The sequence below is a fragment of the Drosophila serrata genome, unplaced genomic scaffold (assembly GCF_035046125.1).
Source record: "Drosophila serrata isolate PLE 108 unplaced genomic scaffold, ASM3504612v1 contig_276, whole genome shotgun sequence".
Classification (NCBI taxonomy): domain Eukaryota; kingdom Metazoa; phylum Arthropoda; class Insecta; order Diptera; family Drosophilidae; genus Drosophila; species Drosophila serrata.
The window spans coordinates 3,089,807-3,111,257 of NW_028257174.1; the positions used below are offsets into that span (position 1 = coordinate 3,089,807).

General features: G+C 36.6%; 2 protein-coding genes and 1 long non-coding RNA gene across 5 annotated transcripts; 2 read left to right on the top strand and 1 right to left on the bottom strand.

Annotated features, from left to right (window-relative positions):
- Nucleotides 1-333: 333 nt before the first annotated feature.
- Nucleotides 334-10,732, bottom strand: LOC110180542 (uncharacterized). Of its 2 annotated transcripts, none has more exons than XM_086835538.1 (33): nucleotides 10,515-10,732; nucleotides 10,323-10,463; nucleotides 10,076-10,129; nucleotides 7,719-9,959; nucleotides 6,226-7,662; nucleotides 6,043-6,150; nucleotides 5,909-5,965; nucleotides 5,791-5,854; nucleotides 5,643-5,656; nucleotides 4,564-4,698; nucleotides 4,454-4,504; nucleotides 4,306-4,398; nucleotides 3,708-3,800; nucleotides 3,554-3,652; nucleotides 3,406-3,498; nucleotides 3,252-3,350; nucleotides 3,104-3,196; nucleotides 2,950-3,048; nucleotides 2,802-2,894; nucleotides 2,648-2,746; nucleotides 2,498-2,590; nucleotides 2,344-2,442; nucleotides 2,190-2,288; nucleotides 2,042-2,134; nucleotides 1,888-1,986; nucleotides 1,734-1,832; nucleotides 1,580-1,678; nucleotides 1,373-1,486; nucleotides 1,212-1,319; nucleotides 1,094-1,156; nucleotides 968-1,039; nucleotides 677-898; nucleotides 334-616 (listed from the first exon to the last, which is right to left on the bottom strand). In XM_086835538.1, exons 1-33 carry the CDS (start codon nucleotides 10,593-10,595, stop codon nucleotides 392-394), a joined length of 6,729 nt encoding a protein of 2,242 aa, XP_086691664.1. In that variant the 5' UTR covers nucleotides 10,596-10,732; the 3' UTR covers nucleotides 334-391. The 2 variants fall into 2 exon arrangements, with proteins under 2 accessions (XP_086691664.1, XP_086691663.1); XM_086835537.1 differs by having other exon boundaries at nucleotides 5,643-5,711; nucleotides 5,777-5,854.
- Nucleotides 10,733-12,291: 1,559 nt separating this feature from the next.
- Nucleotides 12,292-12,683, top strand: LOC110180554 (uncharacterized). 2 transcript variants are annotated; one of them, XR_002319476.1, is made up of 3 exons: nucleotides 12,310-12,366; nucleotides 12,431-12,527; nucleotides 12,587-12,683. It is a non-coding gene; the product is annotated as an uncharacterized LOC110180554 (long non-coding RNA). The 2 variants fall into 2 exon arrangements; XR_002319475.2 differs by having other exon boundaries at nucleotides 12,292-12,527.
- Nucleotides 12,684-14,309: 1,626 nt separating this feature from the next.
- On the top strand, nucleotides 14,310-19,095 carry LOC147643197 (uncharacterized). The gene is made up of 2 exons (XM_086835201.1): nucleotides 14,310-14,900; nucleotides 14,965-19,095. Exon 2 carries the CDS (start codon nucleotides 17,596-17,598, stop codon nucleotides 19,093-19,095), a length of 1,500 nt encoding a protein of 499 aa, XP_086691327.1. The 5' UTR covers nucleotides 14,310-14,900; nucleotides 14,965-17,595.
- The last annotated feature ends 2,356 nt before the right edge of the window (nucleotides 19,096-21,451 follow it).

The following is a 21,451-nucleotide window of genomic DNA, read 5'->3' on the forward strand; positions in this document are numbered from 1 at the left end:
CAGTCGCTATTATCAGGATTAGTTTAAAATGTTTTCTTTAGCCTTTAAAATATTTTGTAAATATTTCAAAATGAGTTCGTAATATTTCAACATTTTCTTAATAATTTAAAATGTTTACTACAGATTTCAAAAACTTTTAAATGCTTACAAAATATTTTAAATTGTTTGGTAAATTCTATTTTAAATATTTTAAAATGTTTTCGGTTTATTTAACATATTTTAGAATATTTTACCAATATAAATTGTTTAAGACCATTCTTCAGTTGCTTTTACAACAGCACAGAATAGAAAATACGTAATTTTAATTAAACTAAAATTCAAATTTTTGAGTGTATTAAATTTAATAAAATAATAAAATTGATAAAGAGTTTGCAGAAGTAAAAAGGAAGGCTTAAGTTGATCTGGTGATCTTTTTGTGGCCACGGTGAGTGTGTTGAAGTGGTTTCTTGTAGTTGAGCAAACGCCACTTGGTGGATCGTTTACGGCCGATCACCTTGAGAATTTTGTTCAGTTCTTGTTCTGTGAGCCCAGTGCCCTCCTTTAGAGCCTCCATGCGCTGGAACTTGAATCTCTGATAGGTTTTTATTACCTTCCTATATTCATCTTTCATCTCCAACTGAGAGTAGCTCCCGTTAATATTATTATCTCTTAATACTAATATTTAAAAACCACTCACCGGTTTGATTTCGCTGGTCATTGCCTGGTCGATCTTCTGCGAATCTACGGCAAATAAATAAAACTTGCTGATGCGCCACTTCCGGCGCTTGATTTTTCCGATCCGCTTAAGGGCCTTGCGAACGCTCTTTTTCGATAGTTTTGTTCGCTCCATCAGATCCCGCAGTGTCCTATATTTGCGACCATCGAATGCATTTCGAACGAGACTGTCCCGAGAAGAGTCCTAAGGATGAAAAATGTTATTTGAAAGCATTTATATAATTTAAAATACGAATAATATGGTAGAAATTACATGTTCTTGGGGGGTCTCATCAATCTCTATTTTATTCCCCATGGACAGCTCAATCTCTTCACAATTTTTCGTCTGCAAATTAAAGGATTAGAAGTCTTAAAGAAAAATTAAATAAAAATTACTTACATTTAAATTATTGTCAGGCAGTTTTGCCGAATTTATTGTATCTTTCATTACCTCGTCCACTTCCTACAAATTATAAAGTTATAACATCATTATATAGACCTAAGTAGCAAGCACATACATCTACTTCCATATCTTCTGATTTCTGATTTCTGATTTTAATTTCATTTAAGTCATTGTCAAGCAGTTTCACTAAATTTATTGCATCTTTCATTGGATCGTCCACTTCCTACAAATTATAAATATATTATCATTATCGGGACTTAAGTAGTAATCACTTACTTCTACTTCCATAGCTTCGGATTTCTGATTCTGATTTTTGCTTTTACTTACATTCAAGTCATTTTCAAGCAGTTTTCGTAAATTTATTATATCTTTCATTGGCTCGTCCACTTTCTACAAATTATAAAGTTATAATATAATTATTTAGATTATTATTATATTATATAGTTATAATATAATTATATAGACTTAAGAAGTAGTACTTACTCTAACTTCAATATCTTTTGATTTCGGATTCTGATTTCTGATTTTGATTACATGCAGTTTTGGTAAATTTATTGTAGCTTTTATTGGCTCGTCCACTTTCTACAAATTATATAGTTATAAAATAATTATATAGACTAAAGCAGTATGTACTTACTTTAACTTCCATATCTTTTGATTTCTGATTCTGATTTCTGATTCTGCTTACATGCCATATTGGTGAATTTATTGTATCTTTCATTGGCTCGTCTATTTTCTAGAAAATATAAAGTTATAGTATCATTATCGAGATTTAGGCAGTAAGTACTTACTTTGACTTCCATATCTTTTGATTTCTGACTCTGATTTCTGATTTTGATTAAATGCACTTTTGGTAAATTTATTGTATCCTTCATCGGCTCGACTTTTTTCTAGAAATTTTAAAGTTATAACATAATTATATAGACTTAAGTAGTAAGCACTTACTTCTGCTTCCATATCTTTTGATTTCTGATTTCTGATTTTGCTTACATGCCATATTGGTGAATTCATTATAGCTTTCATCGGCTCGTCTACTTTCTACAAATTATAAAGTTATAATATCCTTATCGAGACTTAAGCAGTAACTACTTACTTTGACTTCCATATCTTTTGATTTCGGACTCTGATTTCTGATTTTGCTTACATGCCAAATTGGTGAATTTATTGTATCTTTCATTGGCTCGTCTACTTTCTAGAAATTATAAAGTTATAGTATCATTATCGAGACTTAGGTAGTAAGTACTTACTTTGACTTCCATATCCTTTGATTTCTGATTCTGATTTCTGATTTTGATTAACTGCAGTTTTGGTAAATTTAATGTATCCTTCATGGGCTCGTCTTTTTTCTAGAAATTATAAAGTTATAACATAATTATATACACTTAAGTAGTAAACAGTTACTTCTGCTTCCATATCTTTTGATTTCTGATTTCTGATTTTGCTTACATGCCATATTGGTGAATTTATTGTGGCTTTCATTGGCTCGTCTACTTTCTAGAAATTATAAAGGTTTAACATATCATTATTGAGACTTAAGCAGTAAAAACTTACTTTAACTTCCATATCTTTTGATTTCTGATTCTGATTTCTGATTTTAATTAAATGCAGTTTTGGTAAATTTATTGTATCCTTAATTGGCACGTCTATTTTCTAGAAATTATAAAGTGAAAACATTATTTTATAGACTTAAGTCGTAAGCACTTACTTCTGCTTCCACATCTTTTAATTTCTGATTTCTGATTTTGCTTACATGCCATATTGGTGAACTTATTGTAGCTTTCATTGGCTCGTCTACTTTCTACAAATTATATAGTCACAATATAATTATATAGACTTAAGCAGTAAGAACTTACTTTGACTTCCATATCCATTGATTTCTGATTCTGATTTCTTATTTTGCTTACATTCAGTTTTGGTGAATTTATAGTAGCAATCATTTGCTCGTTTATTTTCTAGAAAATATAAAGTTAAAACATAATTAAAGAGACTTGATTAGTAAACACCTACTCCTGCTTCCATCTCTTTTGATTTCTGATTTCTGATTTTGCCTACATGCCATATTGGTGAACTTATTGTAGCTTTCATTGGCTCGTCTACTTTCTACAAATTATAAAGTTATAATATCATTATCGAGACTTAAGCAGTAAGAACTTACTTTGACTTCCATATCCTTTAATTTCTGATTCTGATTTCTGATTTTGCTTACATTCAGTTTTGGTGAATTTATAGTAGCTATCATTGGCTCGTTTATTTTCTAGAAAATATAAAGTTAAAACATAATTCAAGAGACTTGATTAGTAAACACCTACTCCTGCTTCCATATCTTTTGATTTCTGATTTCTGATTTTGCCTGCATGCCATATTGGTGAATTTATTGTAGCTTTTATTGGCTCGTCCACTTTCTACAAATTATATAGTCATAATATAATTATATAGACTTAAGCAGTAAGAACTTACTTTGACTTCCATATCCTTTGATTTCTGATTCTGATTTCTTATTTTGCTTACATTCAGTTTTGGTGAATTTATAGTAGCAATCATTGGCTCGTTTATTTTCTAGAAAATATAAAGTTAAAACATAATTAAAGAGACTTGATTAGTAAACACTTACTCCTGCTTCCATATCTTTTGATTTCTGATTTCCGATTTTGCCTACATGCCATATTGGTGAATTTATTGTAGCTTTTATTGGCTCGTCCACTTTCTACAAATTATATAGTCATAATATAATTATATAGACTTAAGCAGTAAGAACTTACTTTGACTTCCATATCCTTTGATTTCTGATTCTGATTTCTGATTTTGCTTACATTCAGTTTTGGTGAATTTATAGTAGCAATCATTGGCTCGTTTATTTTCTAGAAAATATAAAGTTAAAACATAATTAAAGAGACTTGATTAGTAAACACTTACTCCTGCTTCCATATCTTTTGATTTCTGATTTCTGATTTTGCCTGCATGCCATATTGGTGAATTTATTGTAGCTTTTATTGGCTCGTCAACTTTCTGCAAATTATATAGTCATAATATAATTATATAGACTTAAGCAGTAAGAACTTACTTCTACTTCCATATCTTTTGATTTCTGGTTTCTGTTTTTGCTTACATGCAGTTTTGGTGAATTTATAGTAGCAATCATTGGCTCGTTTATTTTCTAGAAAATATAAAGTTAAAACATAATTAAAGAGACTTAATTAGTAAACACTTACTCCTGCTTCCATATCTTTTGATTTCTGATTTCTGTTTTTGCTTACATGCAGTTTTGGTGAATTTAGTGTAGCTTTTATTGGCTTGTCGACGTTCTGCAAATTATAGAGTTATAACATAATTTTATACACTATAGTAGTAAGCACTTACTTCTCCTTTCAAAGCTTCTGATTTCTTATCAGATTTAAGCACAGGACGAATCTAAAGATGTTTAAAATTTATTCTCATTTATTAATGTTTGCAAAACATAGCTCACTCACATCATCTTCTCCTCCTGAGGAATCTGTCATAAACTCATCCTTCTTATTATGCTCCTTTAGGGAATTTAAAATATTCTTTTCCACTTCACAACCTTTGTGTTCTTTTTCTGAGTCAATTTTATTAACCGCAGATGTCTGAAAATATGTTTAATAATATCTTATTAACTTTATCTATTTAAATTTTTGCCTTAATATGTATCGAAAAACTGGTTTTGATCATTAACTTAATACAAACAAGAAAGAAAGCTAACTTCGGCACGCCGAAGTTTATATACCCTTGGAGATAGAACTTCTGTGAATAGGAATCCATACAATATTAATTATATATATTTGTGTTAAAAAACAATGAAGTAATACCTGCTTTCATTTCATTCACCTATACATATTATATTTGCAATTTTACAGTCACAGATTTGCATTTTTCCTCTACATCAAACGATCGTTTGTATGGAACCTATATGATATAGTCGTCCGATTTTCATGAAATTTGCCACAAAATTTAAGACTTATATGAAATGGCTATACCTCAAATTTGATGAAAATCAGCTGAAAACTGGAAAAGTTATAAATTTAATTGTATTAATTTCTCGATCGTTCCTATCGGAGCTATATGATATAGTAGCCCGATTTTCATAAAATTTTATACAAAATTGTAGAGTATAGTAAAATCGCTATATCTCAAATTTGAGCCAATTCTATTGAAAACTGAAAAAGTTAAAATTTTTTTGTAAAAATTTTCCGATCATTCCTATGGAAGCTATAGGATATAGTCGTCCGATCCGGCCCGTTCCGACATATATACGAGTGAGAGTATATAGAAGGCTAACTACAAAGTTTCATTTAGATAGCTTCAAAACTGAGAGACTAGTTTGCGTAGAAACGGACAGACGGACAGACGGACAGAAGGACAGACGGACAGACGGACAGACGGACAGACGGACATGGCTAGATCGACTCGGCTGTTGATCCTGATCAAGAATATATATACTTTATATAGTCGGAGGTGCCTCCTTCACTGCGTTGCAAACTTCTGACTGAAATTATAATACCCTGCAAGGGTATAAAAATAGCTAACTCACCTTTTCATCCAAATCTGGTAGGGATTTCAGTGTCTCTGAGGGATTTGTAGTATCCTTATTCTCTTTGCACTATGCATATGTATCATAAAGCAGGTTGTGATCATTAATTAAATACAAAAAAATAGCTTACTCACCTTTTTATCCAAACCTGGTAGGGGTTTCAGTGCCTCTGAGTCATTTGAAGTAACCTTATTCTCTTTGGACTTTTCCGGCTATTGAAACATAATACTTAGAGTATTAATGAATAGATTATTATAAAAACTTACATTTTCTTTCATTTCTTTCTCTTTTAATTTTGCCTTTTGGTAAGCCAGAAATTGTTGCTAAAGAATATATCAAATATATAAAGGAATTATGAATGGAGAAAAGTGTTATTATTATTTCAATTAGGACCACTCACAAAAAGTACTTGACCCGATGGAACTGGAACTTCTTCAACGGGGGGAGTATAAGAATTCATAATTTTGTCTACTGCCTTGACAGTCGGTTTTGTAATGCGTGTAACTTTCTAAAAAAAAAAAAATAATAATGGTATTTATACATTAGAACGTGTGTGATCATATTCCAAAGTAAGATTACTTACTTTTCTCTGAAAAACAGAAGCAGGAACGTAGCACATAATTTTTTCTTGAGGTGCAGCAGGAACTGCTTTGGGTACCTCAACCTTTGGGGTATCAATATGGCTTCCGCTATCTTTATCGTCTTTAACTTTTCTTTTCCTAGGACACTTCTCAGGGCTTGATTTTATGGAGCTCTTGGAACTCTTCGGTGATGCCGGTGGTTTCCGACTACTTTTGGCCTCAACAGCTTCCTTTTTACTTGTCAATTTCAAATGTTTATCGATTAAGTCTGGTAGATCCTTGTTCTTTACATTTGATGATGAATCCGATTTCGTGGATTTCTTATTCTGAGCCCTAATGCGTTTGCAAGCTTTGGAAGGCTGAGAGGATTCTGAAGTATCAGAGTGAGATGAGTCATCCGAGTTATCGGAGGCATCCGAAGCAAATAAGCCCATAGCCAACGAGGCCTTCAAACCGAATGGATCGTCAGGATTCTCAGCTTCATCGAAATTCCCGGAGTCTTCGGTGTTCTGGGAATCGCTTACCTCTTCGTCAAAGTTGACATCCTTGAAATACTCCGCATAATCGTCATCTTTGAGAACCTCGCCTTCTTTCGCGACATTCTTGACATTTTTGGCATCCCTGGCTTTGTTGTCAGGGGACTTTTCGACTTTATTCTTGATCCCAGGTTTCTGCTTGGCGCCTCTAGCATTTTTAGGTTCTGCCACATTCTTGACATTCCTGGCAGAGCGAGCACCTTTGGCATCCTTTTGCAATTCGAGAGCCTTGTCTTCCTCCGTGGGCTTGACTTTCTTGACATACTTGCCCCTTTGGGCGACCCCTAATTTTTTGGGATTGCCAGGGTTATCCTTAGCACTCCCAGCATCCTTGATATCCGCGATTGGCTTGACATTCCTGCCAACACTTGCAGTACAGGCATCTTTGTCGAAACTGATAACACTGTTTTCCTCCATAAACCTGACTTTCTTAACATTGGTTTTCTTCGAGGAACCACATTTTTTGAGTATGCCAGGGATACCCTTGGTGCCGCTATCATCCATGATAACCGTGAAGTCCATGGATTGGTTGTCATTGCTTGCAATCATGGTATTCTTGCTTTCCACGACTTTTGGTACATTCGAGGTATTCGACTTATTCAAAGTATCAGAAACATCCGAGGTATCCGAAGAATCCGAAGTATATGATGTATTCAAGGTTTTCGAAGTATGGGAAGTATTCGAAGAAGACGAGACGGATACGGACGATGTGGGAGATGATGGCAATGATGACGAGGATGAAGATGATGACGATGAGGACGAGGATGAAGATGATGACGATGAGGACGAGGATGAAGATGATGATGTCGATGAGGGCGGTGATGAGGTCGTGGGCGACAAGGACGGCGAACGGTTTGGTGACTTTGGCCTATCCTGGAGACGTGTAATGGCACCACTGAAAAACTGTAAAATATATTAAATTAATATATATCCAATGCATATATAACGCAAGGTAGTACTGGAGTCAGTAGAGGAATCGGGCGACCGTGCCATTTGGATCTTTGCAAACGATTCCTCGGTGCGAACGGATAACTCAGGTATTTATTACGAGTTACAGGTGGAACAAATGGGGGTTTAATTGAAGCAGCTTTTTTCTTGACTTCGACATTCTTTCCCTGAATTGAAGGAATTGGAGCTTTGGACTTGGGAGTCTCTTTCTTGACCCAACAGCGTCGCATCAAGGTGTATACCTTGGCAATAGAGGAAGTTTTGACACATTTGGCCCGGATCACTTTCCGTGTTATTAGAATTGTGGGTGGTGGTGGTAGAGGTGGCGGTGGTGGTGGTGGTGGTGGTAAAAAGGAAATGGAGGAATATTGTTCTGGTTTTTCGGGTGATAGTGACATAAATGTAATGGAGGGCAATGGTTTTGTTGGTGGTGTGTCCTGTATTGGAGAAATAAATTTAATGGGAGGCAAGGATTTTCTTGGTGGAGTGTCCCTTATTGGAGAAATAAATGAACTAGAGGGCAATAGTGATGATTTTGTTGGTGATGGTGAAACATATGTAATGGAGAGCAATGGTTTTGTTGGTGGTGTGTCCTGTATTGGAGAAATAAATTTAATGGGAGTCAATAGTTTTTTTTGTGGTGTCTCCTTTATTGGAGAAATAAATGAAGTAGATGGCAATGGTGTTGGTTTTGTTAGTGATACTGGCATACATGTAATGGAGGGCACTAGTTTTGTTGGTGGGGTGTCCTTTAATGGAGAAATAAATAAAGTAGAGGACAATGGAGTTCGTCTTGTTGGTGAAGGTGACAAGCATGTGATGGATGGCAATCGGTTTGTTTGTGGTGTTAGTTTTGTTGGTTTTGTTTGTTTTATTTTAGTTGGTGCTGTTGATGTTGGGGATGTGCCCCTTATTGGTGATATAAATTTAATAGGAGTCAATGGTTTTTTTGGTGTACTGTCCCTCACTGGTGACATACATGTACTGGGGGGCAATGGTTCTGCTGGTGTTGTATCCTTTATAGGTGAAATAGGTGTAAGGGAGGGCAATGGTTTTGGTTTTGCTGGTGATGGCGATAAGTATTCAATGGAAGGCAGCGGTGTTGTTTGTTTTGTTGGTGTTTCTTTAGATGTTGTTGTCGATGTTGGGGATGTATCTCTTATTGGTGATATATTTATAATAGGAGTCAATGGTTTTGCTGGGGATGTATCCCTAATTGGTGTCATAATTTTAATGGGAGACAATGGTTTTGTAGATGTACTATCCCTCACAGGTGAAATACATGTACTGGGGGGCAATGGTTTTGATGGTGATGTGCCCTTTTTTGAAGAAACAATTGAAGTAAAGGGCAATAGTTTTGGTATTGCTGGTGATAAATATTCAATGGAGGGTAGCGGTGTGGTTTGTTTTGGTGGCGTTTCTTTAGATGGTGTTGTGGATGTTGAGGATGTATCTCTTATTGATGATATATTTGTAATAGAAGTCAATGGTTTTGTTGGGGATGTATCCCTAATTGGTGTTGTAATTTTAATGGGAGACAATGATTTTGTTGATGTACTGTCCCTCACTGGTGAAATACAAGTAATGGGGGGCAAAAGTTTTGTTGGTGTTGTGTCTTTATTTGGAGAAAGAAATGAAGTAGAGATCAATGATATTGGGTTTTTTAGTGTTGGTAATAAATCTGTAATAAAAGGCAGCGGTATTGTTGGTGTTGTTAATTTTGTCGATGTTTCTTTAGATGGTGTTGTTGATATTGGGGATGTATCCCTTATTGGTGATATTAATTTAATGGGTAGCAATGATTTTGTTGGTGTTGTGTCCCTTATTGGTGATACACATTTAAAAGGAGTCAACGATTTTGTTGGTGTTGTGTCCCTCAGTTGTGATGTAATCGAAGGAAGTGGTGTGTTTGGTTTTAGTTTTTTTGGTGTTGGTTTTTTGTGTTTTACTGGTGACATAAGTATAGTGGCGGGAATGTTCTTTAGATTGGCTAAATTCCGGATTCTCAGTCTCTTTTCCGTTTTCTTCTTGGTTATTAAATAACCATGCTTGTTATTGGCTTTCTTCTGGTTTTGCTTTTTCGTTTCCCTTTTCCCCTTGGCTACTGTCTCTAGAGCATTATTTAAAATACTTGGAGCTTCGCATTCTGCTGACTCTCGAACTGAATCATCGATTGACTTGGTAGTATTAGTAATAGGCTCGGATTCTTCATTTGAGGAGGTCTCTTGTTTGTTTAGGTTTTGAAAATTCTGCTAAAAAACAAAGAATATTTTATAAACATTTATGTCAGATTAATCTAGATTAAAATTGATCATTTAATTAGATTTTAATTCCGAAAAAGAAAAATATGAGCAGAATACAAACTCACAAGTTTATGAGATGCGGCCTTAGGTGTTGACGGCATAAAGTCCAATGGAGTTAACTGGTAAAAAAAATAAATATAAATGCTTGTAAAAAATGTATAAAATTTTTCCAAATACCCAAAAGGTATACATAAAAAACAAGCTTTAAGTAACACTTATGTTATGTGAGTATAAAAAAATAATTGTTTGCAATAAAAACCAATTAACTGCGCGCCTGAAAGTTAATATAATTTGTAAGGTGAATTCGCTTACGCTTAAATCCACTTTGGCTTTAGCGGATTCCACAGTACTTCTCACAGTAGTCTGCAGCTTTTTGCTCTTTAAAATTTCCATTTCCTTTTCAATTTCAACTTCAATATCTGTATTTGAAGGATCTATGGGCAGTAACTCCGGCTAAGACAATAAATCGGTTATTTAGCAATAGGAGAACAATGCAGGACTCACCTTAGGACGATCATAGGTTTCTTTGTAAACATCAATATGGTCTGCATGGTCAGTAATGAAACTAAACAGGATGGAATCCATCGAGGCAATCACAGAATGTTTTGACCGCTGCTTCCGAAGTATTTAATATCTATTTTTAATTTATTTTATGTTTAGGTAAATTTTATTTTTGTTTTTTCGATCTCAAATGCAAAGGTTACTGTGCAGTTTAACTGCAGGGCAAAAATAAATATGTATGTTTTCAAAACAAATAAATGGAAGTAAATAATTAATAGAAATAAATAAATAATAAATCTAAATTGAATGCTAAATTATTGAAAAAGAGTACGACTCGCTCTCAAAACTCACCTGAGGCTGGGATGTATATGAATAATAAGAATAAACGGCTTTTGTGAATAACACGACCAAACATTGGCCAAAACTCGCGCGTGATCCGTATGTTCTTCTCTTCACTTGGCTTTCGTTGAACACAATCCATTTAAATAAAGTCGGCTTTCACACGCTTTATAATACCATTTTTTACAAATAGATTATGCACTCACAAAACTCCGACAATGAATGAAATTATTTTGTGTTTTATTTTATTTGACACTTCCTAGGTAGGGCACTTTCAAGCCTTTTTGGAAATACCTTGCCGATAATTTTGCGATAGTTTCTATGGTAATTTCTATGATTGCCACCATAAACCTAGAATGTTATCTCTGCCATCTTAATTTGTATAATACAAATTGGTAATGTGTTTTTTGTTTAGTTTATTATTTATATTATATAAAAATATATACATGGATTAATTTGTATAAAAGATACCATAAATATATATTTCTTTATTTCCATTTAGTTTAAAGCTTATTATAAGCAGTTTCTTTATCGAAATGCTGAAACCTATGGAAAGAGCTGAGCCTAAATGCCTGTGTTTGTTAATACCAATTCGATTTTGGATAAATAATGCACTAAGGTTAATCTATATGCGTTGCATTATTTCGATCGGCAGACGCTGCAGGATCTTGGCTGGCCCTTGCCTTCATACGCACCGTTGCACATTGGCATTTGTTTGTTCCTTGTCCTGGGTCCTTGGCGCCGCTCTCCTTGTGTTGCCTTAGCAGCTCTTGTGGTTTATTATAACTGCATATATCATGCAAATATTCTCGGAGCAGGGAACAAGGCCAACCGAAAATCCACAACACAAACACAAACATAGTGAGGTCCTTGTATCAGAGAATGTTTGGTTTTTGGGGGTGCGGCTGCTGCTGCTCTTACTCGTCTGGCTGATGTCCCTGCTCCTGCTCCTGCTCCTGTTTCCTGCTCCTGCTGCCCTTTTTTGAGGGCTGCAAAACTGCAAAACTGAGGGAGGGAGAAAACTGCAGGCGGCAGTGACAGGTCCTTGCCCAAATTCGGTTTTTGCATGCTTAGCTCACCCGACTTTGCCTTCTTTTCTCCAGCTCCAGCTCGTTTACGTTTACGTTCACATTTACGAGAATTATTTTATAAATTTTCATAGTTTTCACTTTGATTAAAAGTGCGGTCATGGCTTCTGTGGCCAGGATTTGTTGCTGCTGACCAGCAGGAACAGCAGCTCCATTACCATACGCCAAAAGGGAAAATGGAAAATGGAATGCCAGGCCACAAAAGTGCACGCAACGGAAATCTAGTCAAGTCCCTGCGACAGCATCTTAAGCCAAATATATAATATATATCCTTTGCCAATGCATCATCCTCATCCTTAGCTGAAGCAGATAAAATTCCCAACTGAACTGAAGCATATGCTTGGCACGATTCAAAGTGGCTTGTGTAAATATTTTTGTTGGAATTATTATGAGATCAAGGGCTCTGGTCGGTTTGGAAATTAAGTCAGGTAAAAATCGAAGCGAAAGCATGTGGAATTTAAATTGCATTGAGTAAAATTCCCCATCGCTCAGTGTAGTGTCCTTGGATTAGCCAACAAGAAGTAGGTATTCATTGCATTATTGGCATTAATTGCTCAGCCAGCAAAAACCGCACTTTCCAATCTCCTTGGTAAGTATTTCATTTTTGTTTCAATATTTGACAAATGCATTTATAATTGCATGCCGCAGATCTGGCATTCGAAATTCCATCGTCATCGTCATCGTCATCTAAACAATGTGTAATTGGTAATTTATGGTAAATACATATGTATATGTTTATATGGTATATATTTATTCTTGTTGTTGTTGCTGCTGACCCCAAGACTTATTTCGAAGCTGTGCATTGTCATGTCTTGAGGTTGCTCAAAAATTATCAATTATTATTGAAACTTATGTTGTTTTGCGAAAATGTAACCCACACATACAATGGATACTTATTGTTAGACATTAAAGCATTATCAAAAGGTTCTTGAACAATAAGTATCTAAGATCAGTAATTAACTAAGATCAGTAAGTAACAATGAGCAGTAAGTAACTCTAGACAGTTAGTATCTATAATCAGTAAGTAACTCTGATCAGGAAGTATCAATGTACTTTAATTAACTCTGAACAGTGAGTATTTATGATCAGTAATTAACTATGATCAGTAAGTATCTATGACCAATAAGTATTAATTGACGTTAAGTAACAATGATCAGTAATTAACTATGATCAGTAAGTAACTCTGATCAGTAAGTAACTCTGATCAGCAAGTAACTCTGATCAGTAAGTAAGTATATATGATCAGTGACTAACTTTGAACACTAATAAACAATGACTTGCAACTTTTGTAACACAACACTTTTCTAAGACTTGGCCGGCAGAAGTCACTTCGTTCCGGGGATGTTAGAACCAGTTGAGAATCATATGCACAGATGCGAGAGATTTGCTTCGGAACAAATTTAAGCTATTTTTTTTTAATGAAACTATGGAGTTATTCTTCTATATAATTTAACTAAGATATAAATCGGAGCATGGCGAATCGTTGGACTATATATATACATATGTATATACATATATTTGCAATAGGAACGATCGGAAAATGTACGAAAAAAAAACGTATAACTTTACTAGTTTTCTACAGATTTTCATCAAATTTGATATATAGCCATTATATATTATTGTTTTAAGGTATTTTTTAGGGCAAGAATGAATATAATAATAATAAATAACATGTTTCAGTTTATGATTTATTAAATTTCAATTCATATTTCTAGTTTAATGAATAAATTACAAATTAATTGCATATAATCCCTTCTCTACTTTGTGATTAGCCTAGCTTTTCAGCTTGGTGGCAACCATAAATATATAAATACATATATATATTTTTTTTTAATTGCCAGAACTTGTCATTTGCCGTCGTCTGCCATTTAATTTCACTAATTAATTTGTTTTTCCCCAAAAAAAAAAACACACACACAGAGAGTCGCGGAAAAGGGGCAAGGGAAAGACACGCGGCAGATGCCGCAAAAGCCAAAAACAACAATTAAACATAAATCTTATAAATTTCCGTAGCCAAAACTTCCTGCCAAGGCTTTTTGTCTCTCTCCTCCTCCTCCGACGTCGTCGTCGTCGTCTCCTTTCTCCATGGATGAGATTTCTCGCCGTGCCACCGAACATATTTCATTTCGGCTGCAACTTTACCAAGGGACACGCCCACCACGCATGGACCCCGCCCACTTTTCCCCCGGTTTTTCCAGAGCTGAAGGAAAAAAACTTTTGCCCCAAAAATGTAGAAGAAGACGTGTGGAAGCGGCAGCAGCAGCAGCGCATTGTTTGTTGTCTAACAGTCTATGACTATTTAAGACAACCCCCAGAATCGCACATACACACATGCAGGAATACAGTTGAGGGAATATAAATAGTTGTAGTGGCGACTGAAGACCCTGCCACGGAAATCAGCCTAGAAGGATGCTACGCTTTATGTGAAGCCTAAGCCTAGCTTCGCCAGTGTTGCCGATCACGTAAAGGTGGTCAAGCGACTACGTAACAAAGCTTTGAGCAAGCTTGCACGTGCCGTAATGTAGAGCTGCATTTAACTAAAACGCGTTTTGGCATATTTAACAGAGAATTTACATTTGCTCTGAAGACGAAGAAGAGCGCATTTGCCAATTAGGAAATTTTTTTTTAAGCCGACTTTCCGTTTCCGTGGGAGGTCTTTTTAAATCAAGGTCTAGAAGAGCATAGACGTGTCGGGTGCTCGTAATTATCAATAAATCAGACAGTGGCAGTGAATCGCGTAAACCAAGTGTTGAAGTGGCCGCTGAAAGCTTTGCAGAAAAAGTGAGTAGAGAAGTGCCAAATTTGTGGGGCACAGTGAGTAACCTTTTTGTTGCCCAGGTTAGGAAAACTAGAAAATTGGAGGCAGCAAAGCAGCGTCGACGCACGGCCAGGGCCAAAGGTCGACAAGACCTTTCGCCAAGGGAAAATCCCTTAATTTTGTTACCAGGGCTCAAGCCAGCGGGTAATTATGAAAATAGAGTGTTTGTTAAAGGCAGTGCTTACTGTTTGAATGGAAAAATTTACAGATTGGGCCCTGCAGTAAAGAGTCAAGTCCCTAGGCAAGGGGTACCTCTAACCTGAGGGGATGAAGTAGAGAAGCTACAACCAGCGCAGGAGGAGCCGATCCCCAGGAAAAATCAGGCCAACAGCGCGGATGCGCAACTCATCTCTTGGCCAGCTTCGCGTCGGGAAAAGCGATTAATTCTTTTTTTTGTGAAAATTTTGCTAACCTCGCGGGTTAACCTTGACCTGACCCCTGTGTTCTAACCTCCTCCTAATGCAAGTGAAGAATAATTTTAAATAGGGTTTTACCCTTAAAGCCCATTTTGGTTACTTTTTCTTCTGAGTTTTGTGAGAACAATTTGCTCTAACAAAGACAATGTGATTAATGGCCCAAAACATTTGTTAATATTGGCCTTTGAATTTAAAAACTTATGCTCGAATTATGCTCTCGATCTGCTTGCGTCTAGCCGTGAATTTAATGAAGCCGAATAACGAAAATTTATGCTGAATTTCCAATATTTTAATTTAATTTATTATTAATTTAGTTTTTTTAATTTAATTTTTACACCTTTATTTTTACTTCAAATTAAGTTCCATTGTTGCATAGCAAAAAGAATAATAATATAAGAAAAATAGGGCCATTCGGACTTTAACCCCTTTTTTCCAGAGAAAATCTTCGAGGGAGATCGATCTTCGCCGATGGAAAATTGAGTGAGTCAAAAAAAACCATTCGAATGAAAACATGCAATTGAAAAAAAAAAGGAAAATACTTGAAAACTTAAACAATTTAAAAATGATTTAATTTAAAATATACAAAAATAAAATCTCCATAAGCTAATGCAACAATTGAAATTGAAATTGAAATGAACTAAAGACATGAAGTAAATTTATTTTAATAGTTAATAGAAAAGAGAAAACATGAAGTAAACGAACATTTAATAATACAATTTAAATTTGATTTAAACTTTTAAGAAAAATTATTTCTTTTGAATTTTGTGCACAATTTTTAAACACATATATGTACATCTATGCACCTCCTCAATTTTATATATTTTAATTTTAGCTTTTATTTATCTTTGTTAGCTTTAAGTATTGAATTAATTTTATTAAACCTGTTTTAATTTTAAAAATCATGTTAGCTTAAAAACCGGTATATACCGACTCGTAGGATGACTCCACGGTCGTAGGGTCCTGAAGGGATCACCAGAGCCATGCTCTTGCGGCAGGTGATCGTAGGTTGGGTGGGCACAAAGCGAGCACAACAACATCTGTGTCTCTGCATTGTATAGATTTTCTCTCTGTCTTCTCTTCTCTCTACTTCCGCTTTTCTTCTGTCTTCTTTATGTTGTGTGAATTTTGTTTATCATTTCTTCCGGTTTTGTTCTAGCTTTTATTTTGTCGCAGCACGCTCAATTCTAGTCTTTGTAATAATAATGTGTAGTCGTTGTCCGAGATCTGGGTGAGCAAGACCTCCACCCCCAAAGCCGACGAGCTAGAGCCGGAAAAATAAAGCGTGCCCCAGCAGCCCAGATCCTCACCAACCCCGACGAACTTTATGGTTGCACGCTACAGTTATAATTCATTATTATTATTAAGAAAAGTGGCGCCCAACGTGTGGAGCCTTAGTAAAAAAATTATTTTTTTATTAAGACTCGCGGATAGACAAATTCACCACATTCTACTTTAACTCTCTCTTGTATTTTATACCCTTATTTGCAACAATTTCGTTTTATTTATTCTTGGATAACAGCTTTTTGAATATTTGTATTTGTAACTGTCCAGAATTTTAAAGTTTGTTTGTTTGTTTTAATAAAAATAGTTTTTTTTATTAAGACTCAAGGGTAAATAAATTCTTTCTATTTTAGTTAATTTGAACTAGCTTTCAACTTCTTCAAACTGGTGTTAAATTTTTTTTGTTTTGTCTTAATTAGTCTTGGAAAACAGTTGTGATAAATATTAGTATTTCCAACTGGCCAGACTTAAAGGGAAACAAAAGATTTTCCTACATTGAGAGGAAGTGACAAGGTGCCGTTAAATTGAGGAAAACAGAGAGGGCAATACAAAGAGCATTTTCTGTCCCAATTTTATAGCACTAAGTCATGAAACTAGTCTCGACTTTGAACTCAACTCTATGGAAAATTCTGGCATTTCTTTCGAGTCGTGCCATATCCTGGAAAAGTAATTTACAGCTTTCTTTAACTTTCTTTCTAATCTTTTCTTGAAGCTTTATTTTTTTAGATCGTATTCTGGAATACATGCGAACGTGTTTCCGAACTATTCGATGTCCGAATTCGAAATAAATAAGTATCGCTTCCCTTGTTCTGAATAGGTCTTGAACCTAATCAAAAATCTTTTATTTTTCCAATCTTTCAACTTCTGAGAAAATCAATATAAAATGACCCTTCGATACGTGTGACATCTAGAGTTCGGTAAATACAATTTGATTACTTTATTCTTGATTTATTCACGATATTTTATCTCATAATTTTCTATATTTTTTGGCTTAATTTATTTAAACATTTTGGCTATATTTATCGCAAAGAAGCAGAGGGTTCTGAGAATTCGATTGCAGCAAGTTAACTGCTATCGGAACAAGATCTCATTTGTCGAATTTAATTCGTATTTTTTTTATTGTTGAGATTTTCTTGGGAACGATGGGGTTAGACCGCTCTCCAGAAAGGGGGGCTGAATCAAGCCCAAGCTATAATTGTCCGATATGTAAGGCAGATATAAACACTGCCGAGGTCTTTGTAACCTCATGCCAACACGAGTTTCACAAGCGATGCATAGAAGCTCACTGGAAGGATAGCGCACAATGTCCGGTGTGCAAAGTATCTTGTAGACCAGCTATCTCAAAGCCTATAGAGGGATCTGACAGGCAAACCCGAAGTGGCTCGAAGAAACGGCAGCCGTTAGATACAGTTTCTCAGCAAGCATTGGATAATACAGCTTCAACCTCAGGACAAAGTTCACAAACGAACACAAGTGGGGTCAACAATTCAAGCGTTTTGACGGCTAATGCTATTACTTTACTGGCTATGGAGCGAAGGTTACTGGCTACGCTTTCAGAGAGGATGACCGATTTAATTCAAAATTCCGTAACAGATTGTATCACCAGGGCGTTAGCTAATTCAAGTCGAGGTATGGACAGTGCTCAGAGTGAGCATTCTTCACAGCGGTCGCTGGGAAACGATGATGTTAGGGGCGGATCTAGAAATGAATCCAGAAGCGAATCAAGACAAGTCCTCTTGGCTCCTGGTTCTCCCGCTTCTCAAAGAAGCACTTCCTCCGACTTAGTAAACCGACCAGATAAAGTCGTGCATATCCTGAACGGATGGAAAATCAAATTTTCGGGCACAGGAGTATCTGTAGACAATTTTATTTACAGAGTTGATACATTGACTCGGGAGACTTTAGGCAACAATTTCTCTTTGCTGTGCAAACATGCTAGTGTCCTATTTGAAGGCAAAGCAAACGAGTTTTACTGGCGATACCATAAAGCTCATGGAGAAATTAATTGGGACAGTTTCTGTTCAGCTTTGCGCCTTCAGTTTCGGCAGAGCAGAGACGATGGCGATATCGAAGAATTAGTTAGAAACACTAAACAAAAGCCGAACGAATCGTTCGATTGTTTTTATGATACCATTACTGCATTAGTCGATCAGCTGGAACATCCCTGGACATCGAATAAGTTAATTCGTGTTCTGAGAAACAATTTGCGGCCAGAGATTAGACATGAAATATTAAATATTCAGATTAATTCAGTTTCTGAGTTAAGAGAGATTTGTCGCAGGCGCGAAGCCTTTTTAGCCGATGTTAAGCGGTCCAGTGGCTACGCGCGAAGCACTCCGTTTAGAAGGGAAGTGTCAGAGTTTGGTCAGGAATATGAGGCTCAGATAGATTCCGAACCTGAAACTGATGGTGACGTCGAAGCGTTTTCTTTGTTGTGCTGGAATTGCCGCAAAGAAGGCCACCGATATCAAGATTGCGTTTCGGAGAGAAGAGTATTTTGCTACGGTTGTGGAGCTGCAAATACTTACAAGCCAAGTTGCAGTAAGTGTTCAAAAAACTCCAAAGCCGGCATTTCGAAGTCGCAATTCAGACAGAAGACTTCGAGTGCCTCACGGAACCAAGCCACGATGACCGAAGAATAGAAGATGCAGCTGAGGTTGCACAACTCCCTTTCCCTGACATTCAACAACTACCTGCTAGTCCCTTGCTACATAGCAAAATCTCGGACTTAAGAGAAATAATTTTACCGGAAGATAACTTTAAATTACAGGATGTACAACAACAAAGGTCTCGCAATTCTACTCGCATAAAATCATTCTGGCAAAATGTTAAACAATGTAGAATTGGCATCGAGTACATAAGCTCTCTACCGACAGGACCAAAAGATCCTCGACCCTTTTTGCCAATTAATATGTTAGGTCGAGTAGTTTATGGCCTTTTAGACTCCGGCGCATCAATAAGTTGTGTTGGAGGTAACTTAGCTCGTGAGGTAATGACCAAAGGGGATTACAAAGCAATTAACAGCAATGCTGCTACGGCTGATGGCCGACCACAGCAGATACTAGGGTATTTCAAGGCGGATGTTGAGTACGCCGACGTAAAGAAGCTGTTGAAAATTTACATAGTGCCCTCACTGAAGCAGGATTTGTATCTTGGGATAGATTTTTGGAAACTTTACGATCTTCTTCCCAGGAATTTGTTTATTTCCGAATTAGACGCAACGGAGACTGACTGCAAGGACAAAGCTGACCAGCATCAATTGTCCGATATAAATAAAGCCAAGTTGGCGAATGTTGTGAATTGTTTTCCATCATTTAGTCAGGAAGGACTCGGTAGGACCAATCTCATATCCCATTCCATTGACGTGGGCAATGCAAAACCAATTAAACAACGCCATTTCCCTGTCTCGCCGGCCATAGAAAAGGCAATGTATGCCGAAATTGACAGGATGTTGCAGCTTGGGGTAATAGAGGAGTCCGACAGTGCATGGTCTTCTCCAATCGTTATGGTTACGAAGCCTGGAAAGGTTAGAATTTGTTTGGACTGTCGCAAGGTGAACAGTTTCACCGAAAAGGATGCATATCCTTTACCTCAAATTAGTGGCATTCTGAGTCGCTTGCCGAAGGCTGAATATATAACTAGTCTTGATCTAAAGGACGCTTATTGGCAAGTGCCTTTAGACGTGGCTTCGCGCGACAAGACAGCGTTCACTGTTCCTGGTAGACCGCTCTATCAGTTTAAAGTAATGCCGTTCGGGCTGTGCAACGCTACTAGTACAATGTCTCGGTTGATGGACAAAATAGTGCCAGCTCATCTTAGGAACGAGGTTTTCATTTACCTAGATGATCTCTTGGTAGTGTCATCTAGCTTTGAGAGGCACTTAGAAGTGTTAAGAGAAGTTGCGTTACACTTGAGGCGTGCAGGTTTGACGATCAATATTGGCAAAAGTCACTTCTGCATGCTGAGGGTTCGATATTTGGGCCATATAATCGGCGATGGTGGGATTCGAACTGACCCTGATAAGGTTGCAGCAATTAGAAATTTCCCATTGCCTACAACTTTGCGCAGCTTGCGAAGCTTTATGGGTCTGTGTGGATGGTATCGCAAGTTCGTTCCAAATTTTGCATCTCTTTCTGCCCCGTTAACAGATCTGATGACTACAAAAAGAAGATTTAGTTTGACTGAGGCAGCAATAAAATCGTTTGAGGAACTAAAACAATGTCTTAGCGAGGCTCCAGTTTTATGTAGCCCCGACTTCTCCAAACCTTTCGCTATACATTGCGATGCTAGCAAAACCGGAGTAGGAGCTGTGTTGGTGCAAGTTTCTGAAGAAGGAGACGAGCGTCCTATTGCCTTCATTTCGAAGAAATTAAATAAGGCGCAAAGGAACTACACAGTCACTGAGCAAGAATGCCTAGCAGCAATCGTAGCTCTTAAGAGTTTTAGGGCTTACGTTGAAGGACATAAATTCAAAATAATAACCGATCATGCTTCATTAAAATGGTTAATGTCCAATCATGATCTAAATTCGCGTTTGGCTCGATGGGCTTTGGCCTTGCAAAGGTATAATTTTGAGATTGAGCATCGCAAAGGTTCGCTTAACGTAGTTCCCGACTCCTTGTCTCGGGTGAACGAAGACGTGATAGCGGCAATAGACTTGCGGGAAGGATTCCTTGTGGATCTTAATTCCGATCATTTTAAATCAGAGGAATATACGCAGCTCGTTCAAAAAGTGAGTGGAAATCAGGCAAATTTTCCTGATCTCAGGGCGGATAGCGGATATGTTTATCGAAAGGCAGAGCATTTGACAGGAGAGCAAGTGCACGACGAATATGCTTGGAAGCTGTGGGTGCCTAAGGAACTGGTGCCTGAGATACTTTCTCGAGCTCACGATAGCTCGTTGTCTGCTCATGGCGGAATACACAAGACAATTGAGAGAGTCAGGCGGTATTATTTTTGGCCAGGACTCGTGGCAGATGTCAAAGCCTACATCAATGC

What these genes read in the sequence shown, in the direction of transcription:
- LOC110180542 (XM_086835537.1), bottom strand. Translation starts at nt 10,595, where the DNA reads ATGGATTCCATCCTGTTTAGTTTCATTACTGACCATGCAGACCATATT. An exon ending in TACCAGATTTGGATGAAAAG is followed by an intron (nt 4,699 to 5,642) that starts GTGAGTTAGCTA and finishes ACATATTTTCAG; the next exon opens with ACATCTGCGGTTAATAAAAT. An exon ending in TAAAAGATGTGGAAGCAGAA is followed by an intron (nt 2,747 to 2,801) that starts GTAAGTGCTTAC and finishes TATAATTTCTAG; the next exon opens with AAAATAGACGTGCCAATTAA.
- LOC147643197 (XM_086835201.1), top strand. Translation starts at nt 17,596, where the DNA reads ATGGGGTTAGACCGCTCTCCAGAAAGGGGGGCTGAATCAAGCCCAAGC.